This window comes from Rutilus rutilus (assembly GCF_951802725.1).
Source record: "Rutilus rutilus genome assembly, chromosome: 15".
In the NCBI taxonomy this organism is placed as follows: Eukaryota; Metazoa; Chordata; class Actinopteri; order Cypriniformes; family Leuciscidae; genus Rutilus; species Rutilus rutilus.
In genome coordinates this window covers 6,820,895-6,848,466 of record NC_140220.1, presented here as the reverse complement: position 1 = coordinate 6,848,466, position 27,572 = coordinate 6,820,895, and the positions used below count along the sequence as shown (strand labels likewise).

At 37.4% G+C, this 27,572-nt stretch overlaps 1 protein-coding gene across 1 annotated transcript in view; it reads right to left on the bottom strand.

The window, feature by feature from the left end:
• Positions 1-10,174: 10,174 nt before the first annotated feature.
• runx2b (RUNX family transcription factor 2b) overlaps positions 10,175-27,572 on the bottom strand; it is a gene marked incomplete at its 5' end in the record, with an annotated part of 35,057 nt that continues 17,659 nt past the window's right edge. The window contains 3 exons of the mRNA XM_084433202.1: positions 10,175-13,369; positions 20,608-20,769; positions 22,789-22,962. Coding sequence (XP_084289328.1) covers positions 12,882-13,369; positions 20,608-20,769; positions 22,789-22,962 — 824 coding nt within the window. The 3' untranslated portion in view covers positions 10,175-12,881. The remainder of the gene's footprint in view (positions 13,370-20,607; positions 20,770-22,788; positions 22,963-27,572) is intronic.

Here is a 27,572-nt window from a genome sequence, read left to right as displayed (position 1 = left end):
TTCACAGTTTGACTTGCATTATTTCTTTTTCCCTGCGCACACGTTTTTTGCTAATTGATACCGGTTTATGGAGCCGTTTCTAAGGAAATTGATATTTATTGTAATTGAATGATGAGTGCTAATTGTGCGGTTACGTTTCTGGATCATTCTGAGTGTTTTTGGACACTTAAGCCACTCAGAAAATGTATGGATGTCATTGCACTAGATCTATCTGTCTGTCTGTCCGCCTAGATACATAATATATATATATATATACAGTATATATATATACACACACATACATACACACACACACATATATATATATATTTACTTAACGTGTTGATTGAGCCATTACGTTAGCTGATGGTAGCTATGTCACCAGCATCTAAACTGGGTTTCATTGTCCATTAAATGCAAAGAAACCTACTTTGATCTGGTCATTTCATCCTTGAGCAAAGATGAGTGATGTCTGCTAACAGATTTAAACATGAGCTTACAGGCCATGGATCAAAGCTCTCCCTTTGCTTCCACTCTCTCATTATGGCCAAAAGCCATCCAAGCCTGTCTCTATTTTTCCTTAAAAGAGCCTCAAAAGTCTCCGAAGACCTGTGCCCGTCAGATTTACAATAGGGAACGGGACTATTTACCCGAAGTAGGAGCCATCCAGAAATAACAGTGCAGAAAAATAAATGGAGCCTGCTATATTTTTCCACACAAGTAAGAAAATATGCTATAGGACTTGTGCCTCGCTGGTTCGTAATTAGTTCTTAAACATTCTCCGCCTTGGATCTCTGCGTCCACATTCAGCGTTTCTGATAATATACAATGCGGCATTAATGTCAAACATGTCTCACTCTGGTTCAGGGCTGTAACTCTAATCTGTTTGTACAGACTCAAGTGATTCACAAGTCCTTAAGGAGGAGACCCTATAGACAGGGGCTCACTGTCTCTCGCTAGTCCATGCTTGAATTTGTGAATTACTTTTTAAAGGAATAATTAACCTACAAATTAAAATGTTGTCATTCAAACGTAGTATTATTTTTTTCTACACTCTTAAAACTTAGGCATCTATTGTTGAAGAAGCTTTTCATTGCACAAAAGGTTCTTTAGATCTTTAGATTAATTAAAATATTCTTCATACTAAGAAAAAAATAATTTCATTTATGAACTGTTCACTGAAAGTTTTTTTGGGGAACCCAAAATGGTTGTGAAACCCCTTTTTTGGAACCTTTATTTTTTTAAGAATTGAATCACTTTCATCCACACTTTCGGGAGTTTTGCATGAGGGCGAAAAAGATTTCTTGCGTTTTCAAGTTGCAGTTCGACGTGCTGACGGACATAAAGCTGCTTGGTCTCGTAAATATCATTCGTGTTTTGTTGAAATCACAGTTGAAATCAAATTTAAAGTTCCCATGATATCAAAATTGAAGATTTTTTTGGGCTTTTAGTATGAATATGCTAGTCTTAGCCTACTGTTATCAATAAGCTAGTGTGCTCCAAAAACAACGACAAAATTTGCATTTAGAAGATATAAGCATTCAAAACTTAGTTTCTCATTTCACGCCAATATTGATCAATGATTTTGCTGACATCACTCTGCACTTCTGCTTCTCATCAGATTTTCTGTCCAATCAAATGCTCTCAATAGACAAAATAGATGCTGAAACTGCGGCTGAAATCGGTCACTTGTTCACAGTCACACATTTACTCTTTTCTACATGGTGAATGGCACATAGTGCACGAATGATTCAGACTCAGAGAGTGTAAATATGCTTTCGAATAAAGTCTAGTTTCATGTTAGTGTCACATGAACTGCACAGCGCACACACTGCTCCGGTCCAGAGACACGATAGCACAGAGCGGATCATATGCGTGAGTCGGCGCAGACCAGAAAACATATCGGACCCATTTGAATTCTGCACAGAATGCTGTATTTGAAAGCGATATGGAGGAGATTAGAGGAGAAACAGTTCGAGATTAGGAGGAAACTGTGGCTTTACCGAGCTCAGCGGCTCTGGTCGAGCTGTGTGATATAAACGAGACGCTATTGGCTATTTTAAAAAAGGGGAGGAGCTGTTCGATATGTCCCGCCCTGTCTTCCTGTTTCAGTGGAAATTACGTCAACACATTGAATAATGCGGAATATTTCAAGGCACTTCAGGGGGCCTTTAATTAAAAGCGCAAAGAGGCTATTTTACACAAAACCTTTATTTTCTATAACAATCTTAACAGCTGCATTTTCTGTAAAGTTCTCGCGAGAACACAAGTTGCTCAGCGAGTTTACTCTGGCGTCGAGTAATGATGCTCATTAAATATGCCCTTGTATCCGAGCTGCACCAATCACATCGGGTTATCTGATATAGGCGGGCCAGAGGCGAGCTAAACAGATGACGACAGCGCTGTGACGTCGAAGACATTAGTAAACATTGCAAGATGGCTATGGATGAACACCAGTTGTTTGAAACGGCTTTGGTCGCTACAATGAACGAGTTAGACTTGGGTTTTTATCTAAAACAGGAACAGAAGACGGCGCTCGAATAGTTCCTTTGCAAGAAGGACGTTTTTGCTGTTTTTCTGACCGGATACGGCAAGAGTCTAATCTACCAGTTAGCTCCGCTGGTAGCTAATGTATGGGGCTTGTTGTGATTGGTCGTAGTGTTATCCAATTCAAACGCATGCTTGGTGCCGCCCTTCGAGCTGGCCGATTTTCATTAGTCGCTGCCAGACCATTCATCTTTCAGATTTAGGTCTGGATTTCCAGGCTAACTATAGCTGACACTTAGTATTAAAAAATGATAATTTACTAATTCTAGAAAAAAAAAAAGAATCACATTTTATGTAATTGTTTCATCACCCACTTGTTTATTGCAGTTGCAGAACATGTCCAGCAGATGGAGGTATTACAGCTTTACGACATTCTAATCACATTTTGACCAATGTGTCTGTGGCACAGCAGACACATATCTGAAAATGTACACAAGTGTGTTTAAACAAAGGTTTGACTGTGAACCAGATGAACAAAGTATTAAATTACCACAATCAGTGACAGTTGAGAATGAATCAATGTTTGAATGAGTGTCTGGTAGTGTCTGAGTGACTTGAAAGTATAAACAACAGTCAGTACTAAAGCGCGCAACGGTAAAAAAAAAATGGATATCGCCAGATTTATGGAGTATACAAAACCATATATTATTGCTGAACTTCTAAGACTCCTGCAAGTCACCCTATTTAGCCTCATTTTGGTTGTATGTTTGCAGGTCCTCTCCGGATTTCAGTAATATTTAGTTTTTAGGATCACATGAAAGTTTACTGTTGATTTGTGGTCTAGTAGAATGAACTGGTCTCCAGAATTCTGACACAAATGCATTATATCATTTTTATTAGGACAAAGTGGAAGAAACATAAATCCAGGTTTTTCTTGGAGAAACAAAATATCAGGTTTTTCCTCACAATCGTAATGAAGTTGCCATGTGACTGACATGCAGTGGGATTTGATGGAGATTGTTGATCTGACAGGCACACGCCTGTGGCTTCAGTAGAAAGCTGACGACCTAACCAGAGGGATTTCTGGCTCTGCAGAGCTTCAGTCTGGCAGACCAACTGGACATCAAAGCGGAGCAGTGGGGTTTAGTACTCGCCCTGTCATACAGGACTGCTCCAGTTCCACAAACACAGAGAAATCAGATACTTTTGGGGTTATTCTACAAAATGGGTGTCATTTGTATATCTCATATATAGCCTACATAAAAACAATGAGTCACTGAACAGCTATAATGCCAATGTGTACCATGTAGATTTTTTTATTTTTTGTCCGTGGATATATATATATATTGTATATATATTTTGTTACAATTGAGTCAAGAACTCTAGGGTTCTATTTTGAACTCTATTGAATCTTTTTTCTAAGAGTGTATGTATTTATTTTAAGATGACACAATGGATTTGAACACATAAGCACATTATTTATCTTGAAATCCTACAGAATCGTACTTTTATTTAAAATCCACTTTATCAAACTGAAAAAGGCACCTGTTTCATAGAATTACTTTTTTTTTTTTTATTGTCCTTTTTTTTGGTACAATTTCCAATTTTTGTCTGCATTAGTCTGCTGCATTATTGTTTTATAATGTGTTTCATTTTATGTATTTAATTTGTATTAGCCTATTTGTTATTAAAACAATTAGTACCCCTGAGTTTATCATATATGTCCCCTTTTTTAAAGGGTCAATATGTAAGAATTTGAAGGTATTAGTCACTTTTTTTTTACTGCCAATATGTGAACAGTTTGTAGCTAAACTTAAATAACGAGACCTTCCCCAACTTCCAAGGTTTTCTATGAAAGCCTGTAGACTGATTTTTATGTGAAGGATTCGGGACGTTTTTGCCGGGAAAATCAAAGGGATGTGACGACGGTTACGCGGGAATACGCGCTTTCCAGAGCCCCTCTTTCGTTCTATTACACATGATTGAAACAAATTATTTTAAAGCAAAAAAGGAATTGATTCAAAATACAGTCACATAGCCAGATCCATAAATTCTATAGTCTCAAATATATGTATAATCAAACCATCATAGCAGTGTTATTTGAATTACCTCATCTGTCGACATGATGCCGGTGAATAGGGCTTGGGCGCCGCGTTGCATTCTGGGACGTGGCGGCCATGTTGAAGGCCTCACGAATGTAAACATACAGCAAGTCGAACGAGGAGAAGCAGAGTTGGGAGAAAGAAAAAAGATGTTAAAATCCCGAAAAGGATTTAACGTACCGGGATACGTTAAATAGGGAAGCCAGGGACCGGTATGTGGACAAATTTTCCTGTAAAATATCCCGTATTTTAATAACTTACTCGGACCTGTCAGTCTCTGTACTATTGTCCTGTTGCTACCCCCTTGCCCTTCCAGCGAAACAGATGTTTTCAAAGCATCGTTTTGCTTACTTGAAGGCAACCTTAGCGTGATATTGGCCTTTTTAAGATAACAGCGTGGTTGTTGTGAGAGCACGATTTCACGCCAATCTGTAAGCAAAGTCACGTTAGACCTAGCTTCACAACTGTTTTGTAGTACGAATTTTTGCTGTCAGCAGAGGGATAGCAACAGAAAGATGAATGTTGAAATTTTCATTTTTGGGATATTTTATAGGAAAATACTAAAACGGGAAGACAGCGGGAATACGCTCAAATACGTGAGAAACCCGGAAAAAACGGGAGGGTTGACAGCTACTAACTACACTTTTTTTTCGATTTTGTCCACATACTGGTCCCTGGCTTCCCTATTTAACGTATCCCCGTAAATTCCACATCCTTTTCGGGACTTTAACATCTTTTTTCTTTCTTTTCTTTCTCCCAACTCTGCTTCTCCTCGTTCGACTTGCTGTATGTTTACATTCGTGAGGCCATCAACATGGCCGCCACGCCAAGTAATGACGTCACGACGCCCAAGCCCTATTGCAGAGGTCGTGCAAACATCCACATCGCTAGGATCAGATGTTTTCTTAACTGCTGCTTTCTCATCGATATTCATGTTGCTCTCAGCAGCGTGGATGGCGTCTTGACGTTAGTTATCACTGCAAAGGTATTTTCAACTTCTTTTTACTTCTAAGGGAATAACGAAAAAGCACTTCTCCGTGAGTAGCCTACATTGAATTACATAGACTGGGTGCAATACTTTGCTAGCTGCAGTTCACTTAACGGCCACCGGTGTCACTAATAACAAGGGTTTCTGAATTCTCTGTAAAGTAATGGACTATTCCATCAATCAAAAAGACTTTGTCATAATGACATCATGATTAACTCTCCAACTCTTTAATGTCAGCTACATTAGATCACTTTATCATATGTTTTGTAATGTTTGTCAGCAGAGGATGATCTTAAATTGTCAAGTCTGATACTATGGTTTTGTATAGTAAGAAACAGATATTTGAAAAGAGGAAATTTCAGCATTATTTTCTTTTAAAATGTATTAAATTCCCACAAGGCTTTTGATGTAGGATTTAACGGTAACTGGTCAATCTGGTGACATTTCTAAAACCATAACATAATTGTACACTTTTAGAAGAAAAGGTTCTACTGTAGAAGCTTAAAGGGTTCTGTAAGGCGCTTCATATATAAAACCTTTTGTGGTTCCCATCATGGGATCATTTTATTGATTTAGTTTTAATTCATTTAGTTTTAAAATTTTTTTCGTTTTTAATTAAACGTAATGAATTAAACAGCTCGTAAACATACTTTATCAGTAGAAAAAAATTAAATAACTTGAATAATTAAATAATTGTTTAAATTGAGTCAAGAACCCTATAGGGTTCTAAGTTGAACTCCATTGTACCTTTTTGTCTAAGTTTCTATGTATTTATCTTAAGATGACACAATGCATTTCATCAACATTATTTATCTCGTATATGTTGAAAATCCTACAGAATCGTACTTTTAACTGAAAAAGGCACCTGTTTCATAGAATGACCATTTTTGTCAGTACCGAGTATTTTATCGTCCTTTTTTTGTACAGTTTCCAGATGAGACATTTATTACTCGGATATATTTCATGTTGAATAATGGAGTCTGCTGTATTATTATTTTCCTCAAAACTGATTGATCAAAGCCAGAGCTGTAAAAGAGATTTTCTTCATTAGCCTTTAACAGTGAATCATATGGTGAACAGAAAGGGTGATTACAGCCTCAGTAAAAACAGATTGTCATTTCAGTTTTTCATTTAAGTATGGAAATGTTGCTCTTCCTGTAGTGACAGGATGTGGCGGCGTGCGCGGAGACAGTTGCGCCTGAGAGGACCCTAATTCATTTTAGACATGACTTGGTGCCTGCATACGAATCCAGGACAGCCGAGTTTCCTTCTCGGTGCTCCATCATGCGATATATATCTCTCCACATAAGAGCACAATCTGTTCCTGAGCCCGGCTTTACCCACAGAAGCTCTCGCAAGTCCTCGGCTGTCAAGAAAATTCGTTTTATCATTCAGCCATATAAATCATCACAAGCTCCACAGGAAATCGAGAAAGTTTGACTTTCCAGTCATAAACCATAAAATCTGTCATTAATATAATAACATGCATTGGGATATTTGGAGACAGGGCTAAATGAGTACCAGACGTGGGCATCGATAAAACGGTTTGGCTTGCAACATCAGTTTTCCAAAATACAGTATCAGAAATAATAGGTATAATGTCACCGGGACTATATGTCACTCATCATGCGAGATCTCTGGAAACGTGATTTGACCGGTTTGCATTACCAGTTCATTAGTTCTCAATTAACACTCAGTCACCTCAGAAGGTTTATAGGGCCGTTTCTTTGACGAGAAACATGTCTTTGCTCCTCTGTGACTGGCTGCGACTCAAGACGGAGTTTCTTTTCCAAATATTTCACATTTTAGTGTTTGGCTCAACCCTATGGAAAAAGGCAGTTTTGCATGAATATTTGGCATGCTGCTGAACTCTGTCCATCATGTGCAAGTCGATCTTCACTGAGACGCTCACTTGCATTGAGCGGCCTTTGACAAGTTAGATAGAAGATAACTTGAGCCTCCTGGCACAGACATATAGATTTAACAATGAGATCTATTGTTCCTCTGGTAGCTGTCCATGGTACTGCTAGCAGAGCCGATTGGTCCACAACTACCTTGATTAGCGTATGGTGGGTTTGAGCGCAATGTCACCAAATCTGCTCGGAAGTTTCTTGAATATGCCACGTCTAAAAGCACTTTGACCTTGGAACTGTCTGAGCACAACTTTATAGAGGTCATGCTCAAAAAATGTACTTTATCTTTTATGCAATGTTTATGATTCCTATGTGGATTATTCAGGAGCCTTTACACTCTCACATAAGATCATATGAATTAGTAATTGCTGAAGAACAGCACAGAGTTCATGCTGAGCAATGGCTCAGTTTCTCCAAAAGACCAAATTGAAATACAGCAGTGAGATTAAAGCACTAGAGGGCGCAGCTGACTGTATCTGATTATTAAACACAACATGATTCTGCTTGTTTCACACTTGTATTGATTAAGAGTCATCTTACAGATGATGTTACAATATTGTCTAGCTTCTTTAAAAAGTCAAATTTAATTGATTTAATTCAAGTCAGCAGTATTATTTGACATCACTGAATCACTAACTACATTAGATTACACCAACAAAACTTTAAATTTAAGAGGTAGAGGGATTATTAAAACAATATTTATCTAGATTTTAAATCTGGTTTTAAGCATAAATGTCAATATATTGTGACAAAAAGCCTTACTTTGTGGTGGTAATAGGAAATAGGAAAAAGCGACGTAATATATTTACTTAATATCTTATTTTGCTTTTCAGGTAAATTTTGGAATAATTAAGAAGTCATTAATTGAAAGAAGCCTCTTATATTCACCAAGGCAGATGATTGAATTGATTAAATTTATATTTTAATATGCAATTTATTTGACGGCAAAGCTGAATTTTCAGCATCATTACTCCAGTCTTCAGTGTCACACGATATGCTGATTTGATGTTCGGTTATTGTTGGTGCTCAGTTATTAATAATGGTTCTTATTATTATCAATGTTGTATTGATGAACTTCAATGTTGAAGTTTTCGTTGCATAATATATTAAGCTGTGATACCCTTTTTCTAGATTCTTTGATGAAAAAGTTTATTTTTATTCAAACATTTATTTGAAATAGAATTCGTTTGCACCATTATTAATGTCTCTATTGTTCTTTTTGATCAATGGACTCAATGGAGTCCTTGCTGAATAAAAGTATTAATTTATTTTCTTTCTTTTAAAAAAAATCTTAACCCAAAGTTTTGAATGGTATAATGGTAAAAATATTAGACAGCACAACGGTTTCTGCATTAATAATAATAATCATGTTTCATGAGCACCAAATCAGCATATCAGAATTATTTCTGAAGGATCATGTGACACTGAAGACTGGAAGGCTGAAAATTCAGCTTTGCATCACAGGAATAAATTATGTTTTAAATCTGTTCAAATATAATAACAATGCACTAATATTGCACAATAATATTGTTTTTACTGTGTTTTTGATCAAATAAATGGGGCTTATAGGTGAACTTCTTTCAATACATAAAAAAATAAAAAATAATTCCAAACTTTTGACTGGTAGTGTATGCTTAAACTATTTGTTTATAGTTATTTGAAGATGTTTAGACATTTCTAATGGAAAGACAGAAGTACTGATTAAGATAAAAAATTTTTTTTTTGCAGTATTGGTGGCCATAGTAGAATGCATTTAGTGGGCCCTTTCAAACCCAAACCGTTTACAGACTTTCAGTTGTTTGACACAGAGGTGCTGACTGGTTTGTGGGTGGAATGTCTCTCTCTCTTTCTCTCTCTCTCTGTGTTTCTCACTTAGTAAGACAATAATTGAAAGATTGATATCAAAGGGAAAATCTGGGGGAATTTTGCTTGACCAAGAACAATGTAACAGTATCAGGTACAGTACATTCCCAAATACTCAACACACCCGACATTACTTCAGATTTCACTCCGCTGCATTTAATAACATGGAGCGGGGTCCAAAAGTCTGGAGCACATTGAAAATCTGGGATTTAAAATCTAATTTGGGTCCATTTAAAACATTCAGAACTGTTTCTTTGTTGCCCACTCAGATTAAGGACCCCGTGCTCTCTGGCTCAATATTTACATCTAAAGTGTGAACCTGAAGCGTGCTTTTCCCACTCAGTTCATATTCATGGAAATTTCAGGAAGGCCCCTGGTATAAATGGAGATGGATCACTCTCTGATTACGCCTGTTATGTCTTCAAGCAACGTGTAACAGCAATTTAACAGACATCAATACCAGAGAGACGAACGCAGCACTGAGGCCAGCCGTGCGCTTCCAGGACAATCCAAAGCAAATGTTGATCCAGACTTTTGTCCAAGTCCTACAGTTCTACAGTAGTGCACAAACCCTGAGCTGCTTCCCAGCTTTCATCTCCGGCCAGGTATCTTCAAGGTTCATTGATAAGGCAATGAAACTGTATGTAAATGGAACAACCCGGCGCATGGACTTCTGGCCATTAGTCTTCCCTAAAGCCCCAATGCGACTTTTAATCAACGTCAAACTGGGGAAAAGAGACAGAGGAGAAAGTTTAATGACTGAGATGATATATTTAAAGAGGAACACAGTAATGCCAGGAAACTATGATAGAACACTACGTTCGAGTCCGACGAAATCATTGCAAAATCTCTTTTTATTTCTCTTACAAAGAAAACTATTATAATCAACATACAACAATCAAAAAAAGCCAATTTCTTTCACTGTTGTCATGATAATTTCCCCCTTAAACCCTTTTTTCTATCCGTGGATAAAAGAGAACAGGCTTCACAGGGAAGAAAAACACAGATGTGCAAAGGAAACAAAGCATGCAAGAACCAGAGACAAATTTGCTACAAATTGCCCTCAGTTAACCTGTCAGATAAATACTAATTTACAAAAGAAGGAATGAGATAATAATTCAACAAAACTCGGGTGGTGTATTTACCTCCTGTAATATACAACATGGTCTCTGAACGATGTAAACATTTCGTACACACTCACAGCTATTTAAATTTATAGGCAGACGCCCTGATTTGAAGCAGTGTCTCCGTCAGGATGACGGAGGGACCAGAAATGCTGAACCGGGCCTTGAAAATAAACCATGACCAGTCCTTCCAGAGATGCAATACTGGACCAATGTTCAGGTAAATAAGGACAGAAACACATCCTGCCCAAGCTAAGAGCTTTTGGTTTTTTAAATTGCTTAAATATGGGCTTTACAAGCCATATTTTATTTAAAGCACTGCTTGAGGAAAGCTTTCAGTTGTGTGTTGAGGTCTGTATAGTTCCAACTGTAAGGCACTAGATAAATATAACTCTGGTACACTATTGCAGTTGGGTAAGTCAATCCGTCGATGATGGATAAACTAAGGGAATACTAATGCTCTGAAATTATAAAGTTAATTTGCACACGTATAACCTGATAATGAACATTTTCGTTAGCTAAATTGACTATGTACCGTCTATGGAATCAAATTGAGCTGCGTTACCATTCAAAAGATTGGGGTCGGTAAGAAAATCAGAAAAAGTTCTAATCAAAGTCATTTCACTCGGCGGCCATCTTTGAAACGCCTCTCATGCAGCTATTTCCGTCACGCAAGTGCAGCTCCTATCTCTTTGAATGGGAAAACATCAAATTCTCCAGCTTGCGATTAAATTTCGTATTTGAAATCACCAATGAAATCTGACAACAACTGTCTCAACAACTGTTTTCAGGCTGGACCAGTCAATGCGCATTTGCAGTCCTAAGCGTGAGAAAGCGGAGCTTCTAACGGCAGCTGCAATGACTTTAGCAATTGCCGATTGGCTGTTTTATTCAGAAGGCAGGACTTATTCCACAATATTGTACTTTGCGCTTCCTCCCATTCATAGTAATATGAGTGCACCTTCTTTTTATATTTACCCCCGGTTTCACAGACAAGGCTTAAGTCTAGTCTCAGACTAAAATGCATGTTTGAGCTGTTTTAACTGAAAGCAACTTGCACTGACATATCTTAAAATATGTTAGTACCATTGTTTTGTCTGAAGATGCACACCAATAATGTTGTTTTGCATAATTGAACTAAGACCTAATCCTGGTTTAATCTAAACCCTGTCTGTGAAACCAGGCCCTAAAGATTTGTTACTCAAGAAAGAGTTCTTATTAATATCAATGTTGAAAACAGTTGAAAGTGCTGCTTAATTTTTTTTTTTTTTAAAGAATAGAAAGTTTAAAAGAACAGCATTTATCTGAAATCGAAATCTTTTGTAGCATTATTAAAGTCTTTACTGTCACTTTTGATCAGTTGAATGCCTCCTTGCTGAATAAAAGTATTAATATAAAACTCTTACTGAACCCAAGCTTTGAATGGTTTGAATGAAATTTAGCCTGTATTAAAATTCTTAGCAAATAATAATAATAATAATAATAAAAAATACTGGGATTTACTCCAGCTGCATTTTCTGCAATGGGTAATATAGTGCCATAAGTGTACTAACCCCTCTTTTTTGGGCATACGAACCACTCCAGTTATCGGGAAAAGAATATAACCTTAAATATCCCCCTCACTGGAAACCTTTCCCAGACTTTTGACGAAGCAACATAAAAGCTAAATAAATTATCCCAGCACATGCACGTTACTGAAAGAAAGCTTGATCTAGCGCATTGGCAAACACTTTTGAGCATCCATGGCTGTTTCTTTGGTTTATAGCTTTCAAACAGAGAAAGATCATTTGGTACCAAGCAATATTAACTGCATACAAATGTAGTGTACTTAGACACAGAGACCCTATTTCGTTTTAAACGCATTAGACTTAAACATACAACTCTGTGTGATCAATTAAGGCACATGAATTTAAATTACCCTAAATTAGTTGCATTAATTCAACATAGATGCTTTACAAAAAAATTCCCCCTATGTTCCAAATACATTAATTAATCTATGGCTTCATAAGTTACTTTAAATCCTTTTATCAAATACGTATAACTTACAAGCTTAAGTTAAAAAAGCACAACAAAGAGATTTTGATCACAAACTGTCATACAGATGTTGTTCAGTGCTTTAAAATGATATATTAAAAACAAGCCAAGACAAGTAAATAATAACATGATGCTAACGAAATACTCGACCCATCTCTATTCCTTCAATTCGAAATTCTCCTGCCTATGACAATGATTCCCAGAGGTCAAAAAGTCCAGAACAATGTATTACAACAACAAAGTTCAACGTAGTGTAAAAAATACTTCCCTTTCAACAGGCTCATAAATACTCGTGTCAGCCAGGAAAAGTTTCTCAGCGAGATCCTAGTAAGGTTTGTGCTTTAAAACCATGCCGTTCGCTTGGAGGTTCGACGCTCACGTCATTGTCCGGTCAATATGGCCGCCACACGCCTTCGTCCATTCTACCAGCAGGATTAAGCAGAGTGGGGGAGTTGCTATGACTACCGTCTCCCTCCACCCCCCCGCCTCCATCGGCCTGGACCGGGAGGTTGGGATTGACCAGGCTGGTTCCCGTGGATGCGCTAGTACAAGGCGGCATCATGCGGGTGGGCGACCGGTCCCCTCCTGGAACCATGGAGAACTGGTAGGAGCCAGAGGAGGCCCCGTAGTAGAGATAAGGGGTGCTGCTGCTCTGGAAGGGTCCGTTTTGGGTCTGCGTGGACCCGGGGTACGGTGGCGGAAGGTAAGTGTGGTAATGAGCGCTGCCGAGAGACATTCCCGTGGTGACCGGGGTGGGCGTGTACGTGAAGGTCGTCGGGTAGTGCATTCTGGGACTGGAGAATCGGCTCTCGGTGAGCGAGGAGAAACCGGGAAACTGACGTTCAAACTGGCCAGGAAAAGGACTCAGATCTGTCGAACCTGTAGAAACAAATGTTGAGGTTACTTTCAAAGCAGAAGTGACAGCGTTAAATAACATGACACAGTCATTTTCTTCATTGAACTACAATCCAGTTTAAGCAAGTGCTGCTGAAGGAGTTCATTGTGAATTAAGCTGTATGTATACAAATTTACACACACAAACTGTGTATATATATTTAAATGTTTTTGAAAAGAAGTATCTTGTGCTCACCAAGGCTCCATTTATTAGAAAAACACACAAGTAATAATGAAATTTATTATAATGAAATAAACAGCCATTACTCTAGTCTTAAGTGTCATCATCCTTCAGAAATAATTTTTATACGCCGATTTGGTGCTTAAGAAACTTTTTTAATACTTTTATTCAGCAAGGATTAAATTGATGAAAAGTTACAGTAAAGACATTTAAAATGTTACCAAAGGTTTATATTTAAAAAAAAATGCAGTTCTTTCAAATCAAATAATCCTGAAAAGATATCAGTGTTTCCACAAAAATATGTCTGTCTATCTATCTACATACATATACTGTGTGTACATTTATATATATATGTGTGTGTGTGTGTGCGTGTGCGTGTGCATATATATATATATATATATATATATATATATATATATATATATATATATATATATATATATATATTCATATAAATTTACTGAAACCGTATAAATGACAGAATGGAGCTATTAAAAACCAACCATTAACTTTAAATTACCGTTGCACAGACGAGAACAGTTTATCGATTAGTTGGTTTAACTTCATTGTGGTTTTTCCTCTTTGTCACAGACAAGTTCATGTGTATGTGTATTCATGTGTGCGGTTATATGTCTCAGTTCATTTGTGTCTCCAGGCTATTTATATGCCTCTGTATTCTGTGTGCATGTTTAAATTGTTTCTGTGCATACAAAAGTGTGTGTGTGTGTGTGTGTGTGTGTGTGTGTGTGTGTGTGTGTGTATCTGCATCACTTGGCTGCCGCACATAAAACACAACCAGGATGCATAATCGGTCACACATTTGGAAACATTTAGAGGGGCGCGAAGCGGCATCGTAGGGAGAGAGACAGACGTCTGCACTGTTGTGGGCTTCTGGTATCTTCAGCTTTATAAACCCAGGCAAAAACTGTCCATCTGCCCTTCTGTCCTTAACATATTCTTTATTTCTCTCCAAAAATCAGAAACCACTAATGGTCTGTAGCTATAGCAGTAGTGCCAAGGGGTAAAGGAACAAAAAGAAACGGCCTCGCCTCCCTGGCGCGGGGCTGTTTTCATAAATCACACGGCGTCTTTCTTGTCACCATGTCTGCGCCTGTGGGCCGACTGGGTGGCATGGTTAAATGTGGGCGATTTGCGGAGGCACGGCTTGTCGCTAATGCTAGCAGTGTCTCCTTTCCCCTCTACACCCGACCCCTTTTTCTTTTATATTCAAAATCTTTGGTTTGAGCGGCTGACGATTATGGTTCTCTCGCCCCGGGCTGTTCAGACAGCCTGTGCTCTGAATAAAAGGCCATATGATAAAAGCGAAAAAGTTATTTACATACAATCTCTGGTGCTAGTCACCAAAAATCCATAGACGAGATGGCGCTGGTCTTGAAAACAGATGCTGTGTCTGTAAAACTAATGATTTATTTGGCAAGAGTGATTAGTTACAGGTGAACCAGACAATTATGGGTTATTAAGTTTAAGTCATGTCTACATGAGGTATGATGTCACCGTACAACACAGTGCAGTAGTTTTTAGCCTTTTATTTGATATAATACAAAATCTAAGCCTCTCACTTTCTAAATTTGACAGGCAAGTATGTGAACACGTATGCTTCGAGATCGATTTCATGTGTTTTTTTTGTTTTTTTAAATGAATCAGACCTCAATTCATAATGCAACTAGTGTTCTTATCATTAACTAAAACTATTAAAACATTTGGTTAATAATAATAATAACAATAATAATAACTTAAACTAAACAGACATTAGAAATACTGAAATAAGTTGAAGTTGTACAATTACTAAAATTAAAACTAATTAAAAAAAACTAATAAAAATTGCAAAAGCATATAACAAAATTAAAAAATCCAATCAAATAGTAAATATAAACATAAACACTGATTTTAAATATTAATAAAAACTACAACAACTATAAAGGTATATAAATAATACTAAAATAACTTTTTTGCATTTTTGCATTGCAGATGTTTATCATAATTTGTAATCATTTACAGCTTTTGTCTTTACTATCATGCAGCAGTTTAAAAAAAAAAAGTTAGTAAAAGGGAAATGTTAAAGTCAGATAAGTCATTAATGGCAGTATTCTAGAAACCTCTTAATATTTTTGCAATTCTGCTTGGTGGCACAAAAAAAATAATAATACAAACTTTACCTGAATAATAACACAATAACCCAAGTTTAAAGGCACAGTGTGTAAGTTTCGCCGCTAGGTCGCTCATTCAAAACGAATGAGTGTGGAATCCACAGCCGATGGAAAGCAATCCGACGGACTCAGGCAGAAATCATGTTCATGGATGAGCTAATGTATTTAAGTTTTATTAATATTAGTGTGGTATGAAGCAGGGCAAAGCTGAGAGCCGTGGGATCGGAACGGTCTCGAGTCCAACGAAGAAGCTTTTATTACGCTTACATGCCACAGTCGGCAGCTGCCGATCCTTTTGTTTAGTTGTTTATGTTTATTTTACGATTAAAGTTACTTTTAACGTTTGCTGGTTCCCGCCTTCTTCTTCTCTGAACTTGAACTTTGTTACAGTTACATTTGATCACTTATAACCACTAGGGATGTCCCGATCCGATCCACGGCATCGGTATCGTGCTAGATCGGATATCGGAGGGGAGAAAAAAAAAAACCTATGATCCGATACCTATTAGGGGTGGAACGGTACATCTATTCGTATTGAACGTACCTTTGGTACGTGCGTCACGGTTCGGTGCATGGATTTACATGGAGAATACACGGTATAAAAATAAATAAAACTCGCGTGCACATTAATTAATGTAATGCGGAACTACTGTTAGATACATATGCGGGTTCTTTAGGGACACCTAATCTGTAGCCCCGCCTTAGCTCTGAACGCGCGTCTATTTCGCTTCAAACGCTAGCTTTATCATTATACGCGCGAATGGATTCAAACTGTTCAAGCATCGAACTAAACGCGAATTTGACGCTCTATTCGCGTTTGATGTGAACACTACAAAATGAACAGGCTGCGATGTCAAGATTGAAATGCTGGAATGTGTGTGTGTGTGTGTGTGTGTGTGTGTGTGTGTGTGTGTCAGAGAGAGGGCACGGGCGCGATCGAACAGTGGAAACATAAAAACATACTCCGTCATTTTGTTCATACAGGACATCATTAAAACTGCAAAAAGTGTTTAGCCTACTTATATTTGTGTAAAACACAACATTGTGCTTTTGTCAAACTGTAAACTCTTGTCAAACTGTAACCTACAACTGTCACCCAACCAAAATCACACACACACACACACACACACACTATTTAAAAGCAAAAATGATCTCATCTTTTGTACATTCATCATATTGCATTGGTTTTCATTTCTTGTCCTAAAACAGAGCACTAATCTGTTACACATTCTACATTGATTAAAAAAGAAAATCAAATGTGTTTTTAATGGTAGTATTATTTTATACAGAAATAAATTATTTATAATTCAGATGAGAATAACGTTAAAGTTAATTAAAATTTTAAGGAAACAAATTTATTGATTTGAAATATAGCAAATAAATTTTTAATTCATTCAGGTACAATTACCAAACATATCTCTAGGTCTTTTGAATAAAGGACTATATACTGGAGAAGTATTTGTTCTCCATTTTATGTGGCTAATTGAGCAAAGTGCTTCCATATATTTTATTATTAGTAGTATTAGTTCAAGAATAAAATAAAAATATCGGATTGATATCGGTATCGGCAAATAGCCAAAGCTGCGGCATCGGTATCGTATCGGAAGTGAAAAAGTGGTATCGGGACATCCCTAATAACCACATTATTTTATTTCATTCTAATGAAGCAGCTGCAAGTGCTGAATTACTACTCGTACGGGTCAGTTTATTTGACGAATTAAAACTGTAGGGCAACGCAGCGCTGTTTTACTTGGTCAAAACCATCATACTAAAAATACATTTTTGAGTGTGTTGAAAGTTATGTTATTACTCTACCTGTTGCACATTGCAGTAAGTTAGATCGATATTAGAATATCATATGAATAAAAGCTGGATGTCTTGTGTTGCTAAATGGCATGCAATTCATTTAAAAATATATTGTACGTTAGAGAAAATGCTGTATTACTGATTTTGCTATGTTAACAAAAAAGTGTTGTCTCTGATGCATGGTACAGACATTGCGGCGGGTAAATCAAGAAATGATTCGTTTTTTTGTCAATAAAGGTATCCAAACAGTTGTTTACCTGTCTAATAAAACACATAATATATTAAAGCGTCTTTGGTGTTTCCATGGTTTCACGGAATTTGAGGGTAACGTGGATATGACGTCACTGACAGGCGACGCAATGACACGGGCTGTCACACTGGTTAAAATAGTGGATTTCTCTGGATTTAAACATTGTTGGAAACATTTGGGATTATGTAAGAACACTAGTCAACAAAATATATAACATTGTTCTAGTGGTTTTTTTTTTGGTATTTAAATCCAAAAATCCTTTAATGGCACATGCATGAAGGTAACTCTATCGCCCCCTTGAGTACGGAGGTATATTATCACCAACACAAACACACACTTGCAGTGTTAAAAGTCTAATACCCCTGAAGTGTTTTATATCTCGTGTGACTTCAACAACGAATATTTGCACGGTTACTCTTACAGTTAAGTTGTGAGAAACATTAAAGAGCCCTGCCCTTATCTGACATCAAAGCGTTTATTAACAAAAGCTCACATGCGCCAGCGTCACATGAAAGAATGATATACCTGAATTAATTAAACATGACAGGCGGGTGGCAGGCCTCCAGAACCTGCCAACCAGCGCTCAGGTGAGGGAGATTCTTCTTTAATCACTTTAAGCCTATCCAAGTTCTCAGGAATGGGTGAGGGTGTAGTATGGAGGTAAATGACAGAGAATGAAAACGCACACCTGGCACTGATTCAAACAGGTGTTTGGAAATGGAAACTTGTCTGTCTACATTTATTCTTAAAGGGTATCTGGGTGTGTTGTAGGGCACACAAGGACAAATTATCTTATGGGGTGCAACTCGGGCACCGAGTGGCCTTCCTTTCCCCAAAGGTTCTCTGGGAAGCGTAACGCTATAAAGCGGCTTTATTTGCCCGCCACTGGCCTGTTATTATGTCTTGGTCTGTTATTAACGATATACTACGCAGGATCAAAGTCATGGAAAGAGGAGCTAAGGAAACCTTTTTTCCCCCTTCCCCCGAGTTTTAAAAATACACTCATGGCGCAGTCCAATTTTAAAAACTGGCTCCGTTTACAAATCTACAGGACCATTACCTAATAAAAATCGAGTGAATTTGAGATTGTGTTTCTAACGAATTATGACTTTGAAATTTAAAGCTATAATTTGTTTAATATGATTGACAGACCATTACAGAAAAATGAGAATTGGTTTTTTTTGGTTCATGTGTGTTTCTCATTAATCTGATTAAACTTTCATCCAACAAATCTAGGAGCGAATTTACAAAACATTTGCAACACTTTTGTGTAAATTTCAGTGCAAAAACCAGAATCTTTTTCACTAACCGTGAAACCAAGTGCAAAAAAATGACCAAAGCACATAGCAAAATTACATAAAATTTACATTTAAATATAAAAACAACAGTTAGTTTAAAATATTAAAGGGGTGGTTGATTATGATTTCACATTTTTAACTTTAGTTAGTGTGTAATGTTGCTGTTTGAGCATAAATAACATCTGCAAAGTTACAACGCTCAAAGTTCAAAGCAAAGGGAGATATTTTCTTTTAAAGAAATAGCTTTTTAAGGACTACAACAAACGGCTGGTAGGGACTACATGACATTCCTCCAGGGTTAGTGACATCACTAACCCTAGAATTTACATAAACCCCACCCCCTGAACACGATTTATAGATTATCAAGACAGAATATGCTAATCAATGACTAGAAGATAACTACACATAAGCTACATAAATTCACCAACTAACCATTCAGAAATGTCCTGTTGCTTCTACATGTTGTCACTTTTTGAGTCTCTCCATCATTGTCGGAATCCGGTTTGAACATAAAAGGCTAAAAGTTTTGTACATTTTCAGTGCATGTCTGTGTGAGTGTAAGCTCTTGAAGCTCCGCCCTCTGTGCCGGGAGCAGCAGCTCATTTGCATTTAAAGGAACAGACACAAAACGGTGCTTTTTGCTCACCCTCAAAAAGTGACAATTTTAACATGCTATATACAAATATCTGTGGGGTATTTTGAGCTGAAACTTCACATACACACTCTGGGGACATCAAAGACTTATTTTACATCTGGTGAAAAGGGCATTATACCACCTCTTTAATAAAAACTTTAATAGCATATATAAATTACATTAAAATAACACTGAATACAAGGTTTTTTTGGCGTTGTGTCAAGGGCTGCTATAGACGTTATAATCTGTTATAATTTACAAATAGTTTTCTATTTCAGAGCAGCAGTAAAAAAACAAGTTAAAAGTAAAGTGTGTATTTTTTTAATGCTAAAATACTTAAATCTAATATGGAGACAATAAGTAAGACATTGGTAGACTGATTTCCCTCAAAATTAATGGCAGTTTTCTGGAAACCTGTTTGAAAACAGGTACTATTTTGGCAGTTCTGCTTGGTGGTGCATACTCATTTCAAAATTCATTGAAATAGTGCTGCGCCATGAGTCACTCTAATTCTTTTCAGCACAAACATGCTTATTTCTTATGCAAATGAGGCTTGAATGTGGCTCATGCACAAAATTCTGAGGCATTTTTCTGATGACAGGGTGGTAAATGCAGTTTTTTTTAGAGTTATTATAAAAGTGACATTTAAGATTAAAAAAAATTGTCATTAATATCTCTTAAAAATGTACGATTTTTAAGTAAATGCACCCCTTAATTTCCAAATATCTTTCAAAGGTGCTTAATCAAAAGGTGCTTAATTCACACAATCCCCAAATCTTCTAAATGTGCAAATGACCATAACACACGTGCCCACCCCCTGCCCACTGCAGTGTTGGACGCGAGGGGTAGGGGGCGCACCTGCTGTAGGTCTGAGGCTGGAGGTTACCTGGAAGGCGTCTGGGCACATCGCTGATGGAGGGCAGTCCTGTGGCCCGGCTGGACGACAGCGGAGTGGTGGAGTGCACAGACGGGGAGGCCATGGGACTCAGGTACGACGGGTACGTCTGGTCGTATGACCATGGTGGGGAAGATTGAGCCTGGCGTGGATCTAAAGGTACAAACAGATCAAAGACAAGACCACAGTTAAAAGGACAGTTCACCCAAAAATGAAAATTCTGTCGTCATATACTCCTCACGTCATTCCAAACCTGTATGACTTCTGTGGAACACAAAATAAGATATTTTAAAGAAAGTTGCTAACTTACAAGTTTCGGTTCCCTATTGACTTCCATTGTGAGGACAAAGTCTATGTAAATTTTTTGACAGGCTTATGTTCAGTGATATGGAAATAAACAATATGTTGACTTCTAAAGCTAATTTTGTAATGTCTATTCAATGATTTACTCATCTGCCATACTAATATATTTGAATTATCTTCATCTGGGGAGGGTTCTCACCAAACACTGATATATGCAATTAAAGGGATAGTTCATACAAAAATGAACATTTACTCACCCTCGTGTCGTTCCAAATCCCTAAGACTCTTGTTCATTTTTAAAACACAAATGGAGATATTTTAAATGAAATCTGAGAGATTTCTGTTCCTCCATAGACAGCTACACAACTGACACTTTGTCACTGCAAAAAGTTCATAAAGAAATTGTAAAACTAATCAGTGGTTTAGTCCAAATTTTCTGAAGAGACTCGATCACCTTATATGATGAACAGATTTAATTTAAGCTTTTATTCACAAATAGCGACATGAGGGTGAGTAAATAATGACATCATTTTCATTTTTAGTGAACTAACCCTTTAATTAATCAGTACATCTTGTCATTCATTTAATTAAACTGAAAATTGCAATTCTTGATCTATGTATATTTGTCTGTCTGTCCCATATAGAAGCTTTGTGAATATACACATATTGCAAATACAATATGATCCCTTGGGTAAATTATTTAAATAAATGCATTCACAAATGTTTGTCTGAGCTGACATTTCATGCCTCATAATTCAAGCTCTCTGTCATGCCAAGAATCAGTTTAAAAGCAGGCATATAATTGCTAAAGTCAACAAGGTACAGTGCATTTCTTCTCAGATCCAGTCCCTTGGCTTTGGAGCGGTACAGTAACAGGACCCAGAGTACAGGACATGCGCTCTCCGAGCAGTAATTAAGGACAGGTGATATCCTGTTCTCTCACAGTGACACAACTTCTGCCCTAGGCTGTCCACACTCGGTTTCCACTTGTCCATCATGTGGGAGTGTGCGATTTCAGCTTAGACGAATAGACACTAACAGTGACACACACACCACATATACTGAAATGCTTGGGTGGATGAGTAAATATAAAGTGATGATTAGAATAAAGCAAACAACAATTGTGACTGACATGTTAGCGGTGACTCAAAGGGTCCTTGACTTCATTCATGTGGTTTTGTGTGCAGATCATACCAATAAAACAGGAACTTATGAAATATGTGCACATCTGTAAATTAACATTACTCGGGTATTTGATGAATTACAAGGACATTTAAAATAAACAAATAAAAAAAAAAAACTAAAAAAAACATATATGTCCTGTATACCTATAGTTCAAACAATAGAGCATGCTGCTAGCAACGCATATACGTTGAATGCAATGTAAGTTGGATAAAAGCATCTGCCAAATGCATAAATGTAAATAATTAAATATTATATCCATTCATCCATTCTCTAAACCGATTGTCCTGTGGCTGTAGGGATGACACACACACACGCACGCACGCACACACACGTATATAATGTATATTAGTGCTATCAAATAATTTATTGCATCTAACATAAAAGTTTGTGTTTATATAATATGTGTGTGTATAATATTTATGGATTTGACAGGACTTATATACAGTATATAAACACACATATAAATATACACACACATATATAAACAAAATGTTATGTTACAAGCGATTAATCGATTTGGCAGCCCTAATATATATATATATATATATATATATTAACATCCAATAAGAGTGATATACTGTAATTGTTTTTGCTGTCACTTTTTTAACTGTGGAGTCAGCTGCATCTTTCTGAAAAGAATAGAATTGATAAGACTAGAATACGCAGTGTGTTTCTATCTCATACCTGTGATCTGCGTCTGGCCCTGAGGTGTGAAGGAGTTGGGGCTGCTAAGCGAGGGCCGTGGTGTTTGCGTTGGCACGGTAACCCTCATGGTGGTCTGCCGGATACGCTCTAGTTCACTGAGACGGTCGGAGAACAGTCCGGCCTTCGGAGAGTCATCCAGCTTCGGCCTGTGCCCTGCAATCAATATACTGCCATCAATAAAACTGACCACCACATAATAACTTGTATTTATATATTTCTGACAAGATACACCACAAGTGTTTTGCATATTACAGCACAGTTACTCGCACTTCTGCTCCTCAGGGGCTGCATGTAAAAACAAACCTACATCATGTAGTCCGATTTACGAACAAATGATTCTTATGAACTGGTTCTTTTGAATATGACTCAAGACTCACATACTATGGATAAAGATGTATGTAATTACTTAAGTGTTGTTACAAATTTCAGTTATTAAAAGAGCAATGTAATGATGTTCAATTATCTGGTTTTCACTATTATTATTATTATCATAAGTCCAATTTGTTTAATTATGCACCAGGGCCGTAACCACCATAGACACTAAGTGCCCTATTTTAACGATCTATGCGCATGGTCTAAAGTGGTCCGAATCCACTTTTGCTAGTATAACGACGGGAAAAATGGTCGGCGCACCCGGCGCATGGTCTAAAAGGGTTGCCCCTATTCTCTTAATGAGTAATGGGTGTGTTTTTGGCGTAACGTGCAATTCCCCATTCCCTTTAAAAGCCAGTTGTGCTCGCGCCATGTTGGATTTACCATTTACATGTCAGAATTTGCAAGCGGAAAGACTGAACGCGTCTCCAGAGAGGATACGGATCTGCTCGTGCGCGAGGTTAAAGCGCGCAAGCAGACCGTCTACAGGACAAGCCGGATTCCACCATATATTTATGTACACAATATTAATCTTTTACATTGTAATCCTTTTATTTGTAATATTTGGCTAGTTTGTGCGTGTGTGTAATAAGCAGAGTGTGCGCGTTGTGGACCCGCCTATAGCCTCATATTACTAACGCGCTCTTTAAATAACTAAAAAAATATTGTGCCATTGACTTTAGACCAGGTTTCAGTTGGTCAATGGCGCAGTCTATTTCAGTTGCCTCAAAATAGCAACGCGCTAACAATGCGCCAGAACACACCTCATTTTCAGACCAGCACGCCCATAGGCGCAAATGCATTTGCTATTTAAACAACGTGGCGCAGGACATGAAAAATGATAACTGCATCGGGCTGAAACTAGGTCTCGCCTGGCACTGCATTGCGCCGGGTGTATAATAGGGCCCTATGAGGGGAGAAAAAAAATAGGGCCAATTAGAAAATGCTCTATTTGGCCCTATTTGCATATAATATTAAAAAAATATATATTATATGCAATTAGACCTAGACCCTAGACACTACATAGTAAGCAATTATATACATATTTTAATTAATGTTGTTTGTGTGTACTTAGTATTAACTGATAGTTCATGTAGAAGATTTCGGGAGAAATATTTCAATCATGGCAACTCTGAATAATTTTAGCTTGCTATTGAATATGGCAATGTTAATGTATTTGGTCTTGGCTAGATCTGCTACGCTGCTGCTGTTGATTAATGCTGCTGCAGAGTAAGTATGGACTTGCTACTGCTAAAAGATACACAGATGTGCTGATGTGAGCATGTAAGATATACTACTGCATAAATAGACATACATAAATCCATAGCAGATCTAGGCAGGTGGAGCTGGGGGAGGTGGAGGATTTCAGGGGAACTCTGAAAGCGCCCTGCAGGAATAGCATACAGAAAACAATGAACCAGACTATTTAAATGTTGAGCAAGCAATCTCATTGGCTGCAGGATCAGCAGAGGCCAATCAGCTTGTTTCTTGCGCTAATGATGTGATTGCTTGCAGATTGCATGTAAAGGACCTATCAGCCTGCACTCAAAAAAAGTTATTTAGTGGGTCTTCTTGATTATATCTCCTAGCATGAAAAAGTTAGCCAATCTATGATGTATATGTATGGCATACGTTTGACTATGAGACAGGTGTTCCATTTCCCCTCTTTATAAGAGCTTTCATTATGCCCCATGGCATTTGAGTCTTTCAAGCCACAATTTACCGTGACTCTGCCATATGGAGTCAAACCGAATCTAATTTAATTTCCATAAAAAAAAATCAAATATTACATATTCCATGTTCTTAAAATATCATCTATTAATCTGCCCCATCAGGGCGGGGATTTGGCTTTGACAATGAAGTGCTATGCTTGGCATATAATAACATTCTGTTGGCACACATTAAACACTCAACCTTCCCAGACAAGACGAAACGCTTATAATACAAGACCGCATGTGCTTCCTCTGTATAGGATGCATGATGACACTGGCCAGCACCTTTCTGGAAAGCTATAACAGAAGCGTTTAAGAGTCCATATAGCCTCAAGTCTATTCTCGGCAAATTAGAAGAGGGATAAGACAGCAGCGCGGCCCAATACACAACTAGCCCCTTTTTCCACATTAAAATGGTCCAGTGTCTCCCTCAGACTGCAGCCGTTTTTTTTTTTCCTGAGAAGGCCGTAAAGTAAATATCAAACAGGAGAAAGAGAAAAACTCCTGCTGGAGTTGGCAGCGCTCCAGTTGGCACCGAAAGAGCGATCTACCTCTATATCTCGACTAACCGACCTGTGCCAGGAGAACAAAGAGAAGCAGCAAACACACTCAGAACAGTTTCATAATCAAATCATTAAAGTGCTTTAGTATTTCTAGAATATAAACTATGAAGTGTGTTCAGTTTAAATCTTAAAATCCTTTCTTCTATCTTAATACGCAAAGACAACTGTAAGTCATACACTGTAAAAATCATATGATCAATAAGTTATGACAACATGTTTTTCCATTTTCCAACAAGCAATTTTCAAGTTATACAAGATTCATTTTTTTAAGTCAGTTTAATGTCATTTAAGTTGAAATTACTTAAACATCCAAGTTGATTGTACTCAAAAATGTAAGGCACTACAGCGTAAACATTTTAAATCAAGATACATTTGCTTGAGGAGCAAAATGACTTTAAGTGAGTTCATGCATAAAAACAAGTAAAACCATCTGTCAGTGGGGTAAGAAAAATACATTTAATTCAAAGGGAAAACAAGATTATTTGTCTTACCCTATTTACAGTTTTCATAAATTCACTTAATTTTTTATACATTTTACGGAAACTAAGTCATTCATTTTTCCAAGTCTTTCTCAGTTAAATGTATCTTGATTTAAGATTATTTCGATATTTGTAATAGAAAATACTGAGGGAGAAAAATCATATTTTTGCAGTGTAGATATTTGTACTATAAAAAATAGAGAACATCCTTTTTTGCAGTGTGTTTTACAGACTAAAGCTCAAAAAGTGTTTGAAAAACCAGTTTGAAAACATTCATCCATTATTTCCATTTGGTTCCCCAAATGGTGCAGAAATTACACACTTCATCTTTAATTTCACGCATGTCTTCTGTAGAAGCACAGAAAACTATAGAGACACAATAATATAGTATTTCACCTCAATGAAAACATTACAGCTAATGGAAAAATCATTAGCTTGACTCTGAGTGTAACTTCAGGACATTGTTGCATCGCACTCCGCCTTTGAACTCGCAAGCAATGTGACACATGTAAAAGCTAAAAGCTAGCATAACTCAACCTCCCAGGAAGTGCAGCGTTTGAGCAAACCATACCTTTTCACACAAAGCCAATTTGTCAGCTATAATTTTTTGTGACAAGCTGAATCCAGACAGTGGACCTGACATAAATCCTGCTGGGGAAATAAAATGGACAAAGATGTGCTTTGTGCGGCTGTATTTCACAGAGATTGATATAAAACACAATGTTCAGCGCTCGGAGAGACAGCGGACTCTGATCACTAGTAAATTTCGAGCGTTCGATGTGCATCCGTACTGCTAAAGCCTCCCTGAAGACAGATTTGCAAGGGGTGATATTTAGATTTTTGAGAATCACCAGAGCAAGACCACATACAGGTAATGGGTACACCAGAGATGGATTTGGATTTGCAAACAATGGGAATTTTCAGCAAGAGTTCTGGAATGTTAAGTGGCTTGTTTTTGATTCTGTCCGTGGAGAATATGTAGCCACCTTAGTTTGGATAATGTATCTGGTTACATTTGCTCGCCCAAGAAGTATCTCTTGGGGGTGGGGGGGCAGCCAAGTGGTTAACAATCTGGGCTGCTAACACAAAGGTTTTAGGTTCAATCCCAATGGTGTGGCTAAAATACAAAACCAGGAACGAGTGTTAGAGAGATCACAAGCACCTTTGTACTGTTGAGCTCAACAGGTTGCCTCAGGGTAGCTGACACTGGAAGTCCGCTTTGAATGAAGAACATCTGATAAAATATAGTTCATAACTAAATAATGGTCTCTCCCACACAATTATGCGAAAAGCTATAACAATATATCATTTAAAAATAAAATTGTTGGCTGGAGCTTGCTTGTTTGGCGTAATGCGTGTTGTGTCGTGTTTGGAACATTTCCTGCTTTTGGTTCTTCCTCTTCTTCCCATCAATTCCTGTCCTCTTTCTATTTCTAAATCAATAAAAATGTGAATTTATAAAAGATAATGGTTAGGCTTAAAAATGACAAAAACCAAGCAATAAAACATGATTTTGAGACATTAATAGTTATGCATGAAGCATGATGGAAGACAATTTGCTTCTACCGCTACTGCGGTCAGAGATGGACAGTAACAAAGTACATTTACTTGAGTACTGTACTTAAGCACACTTTTTG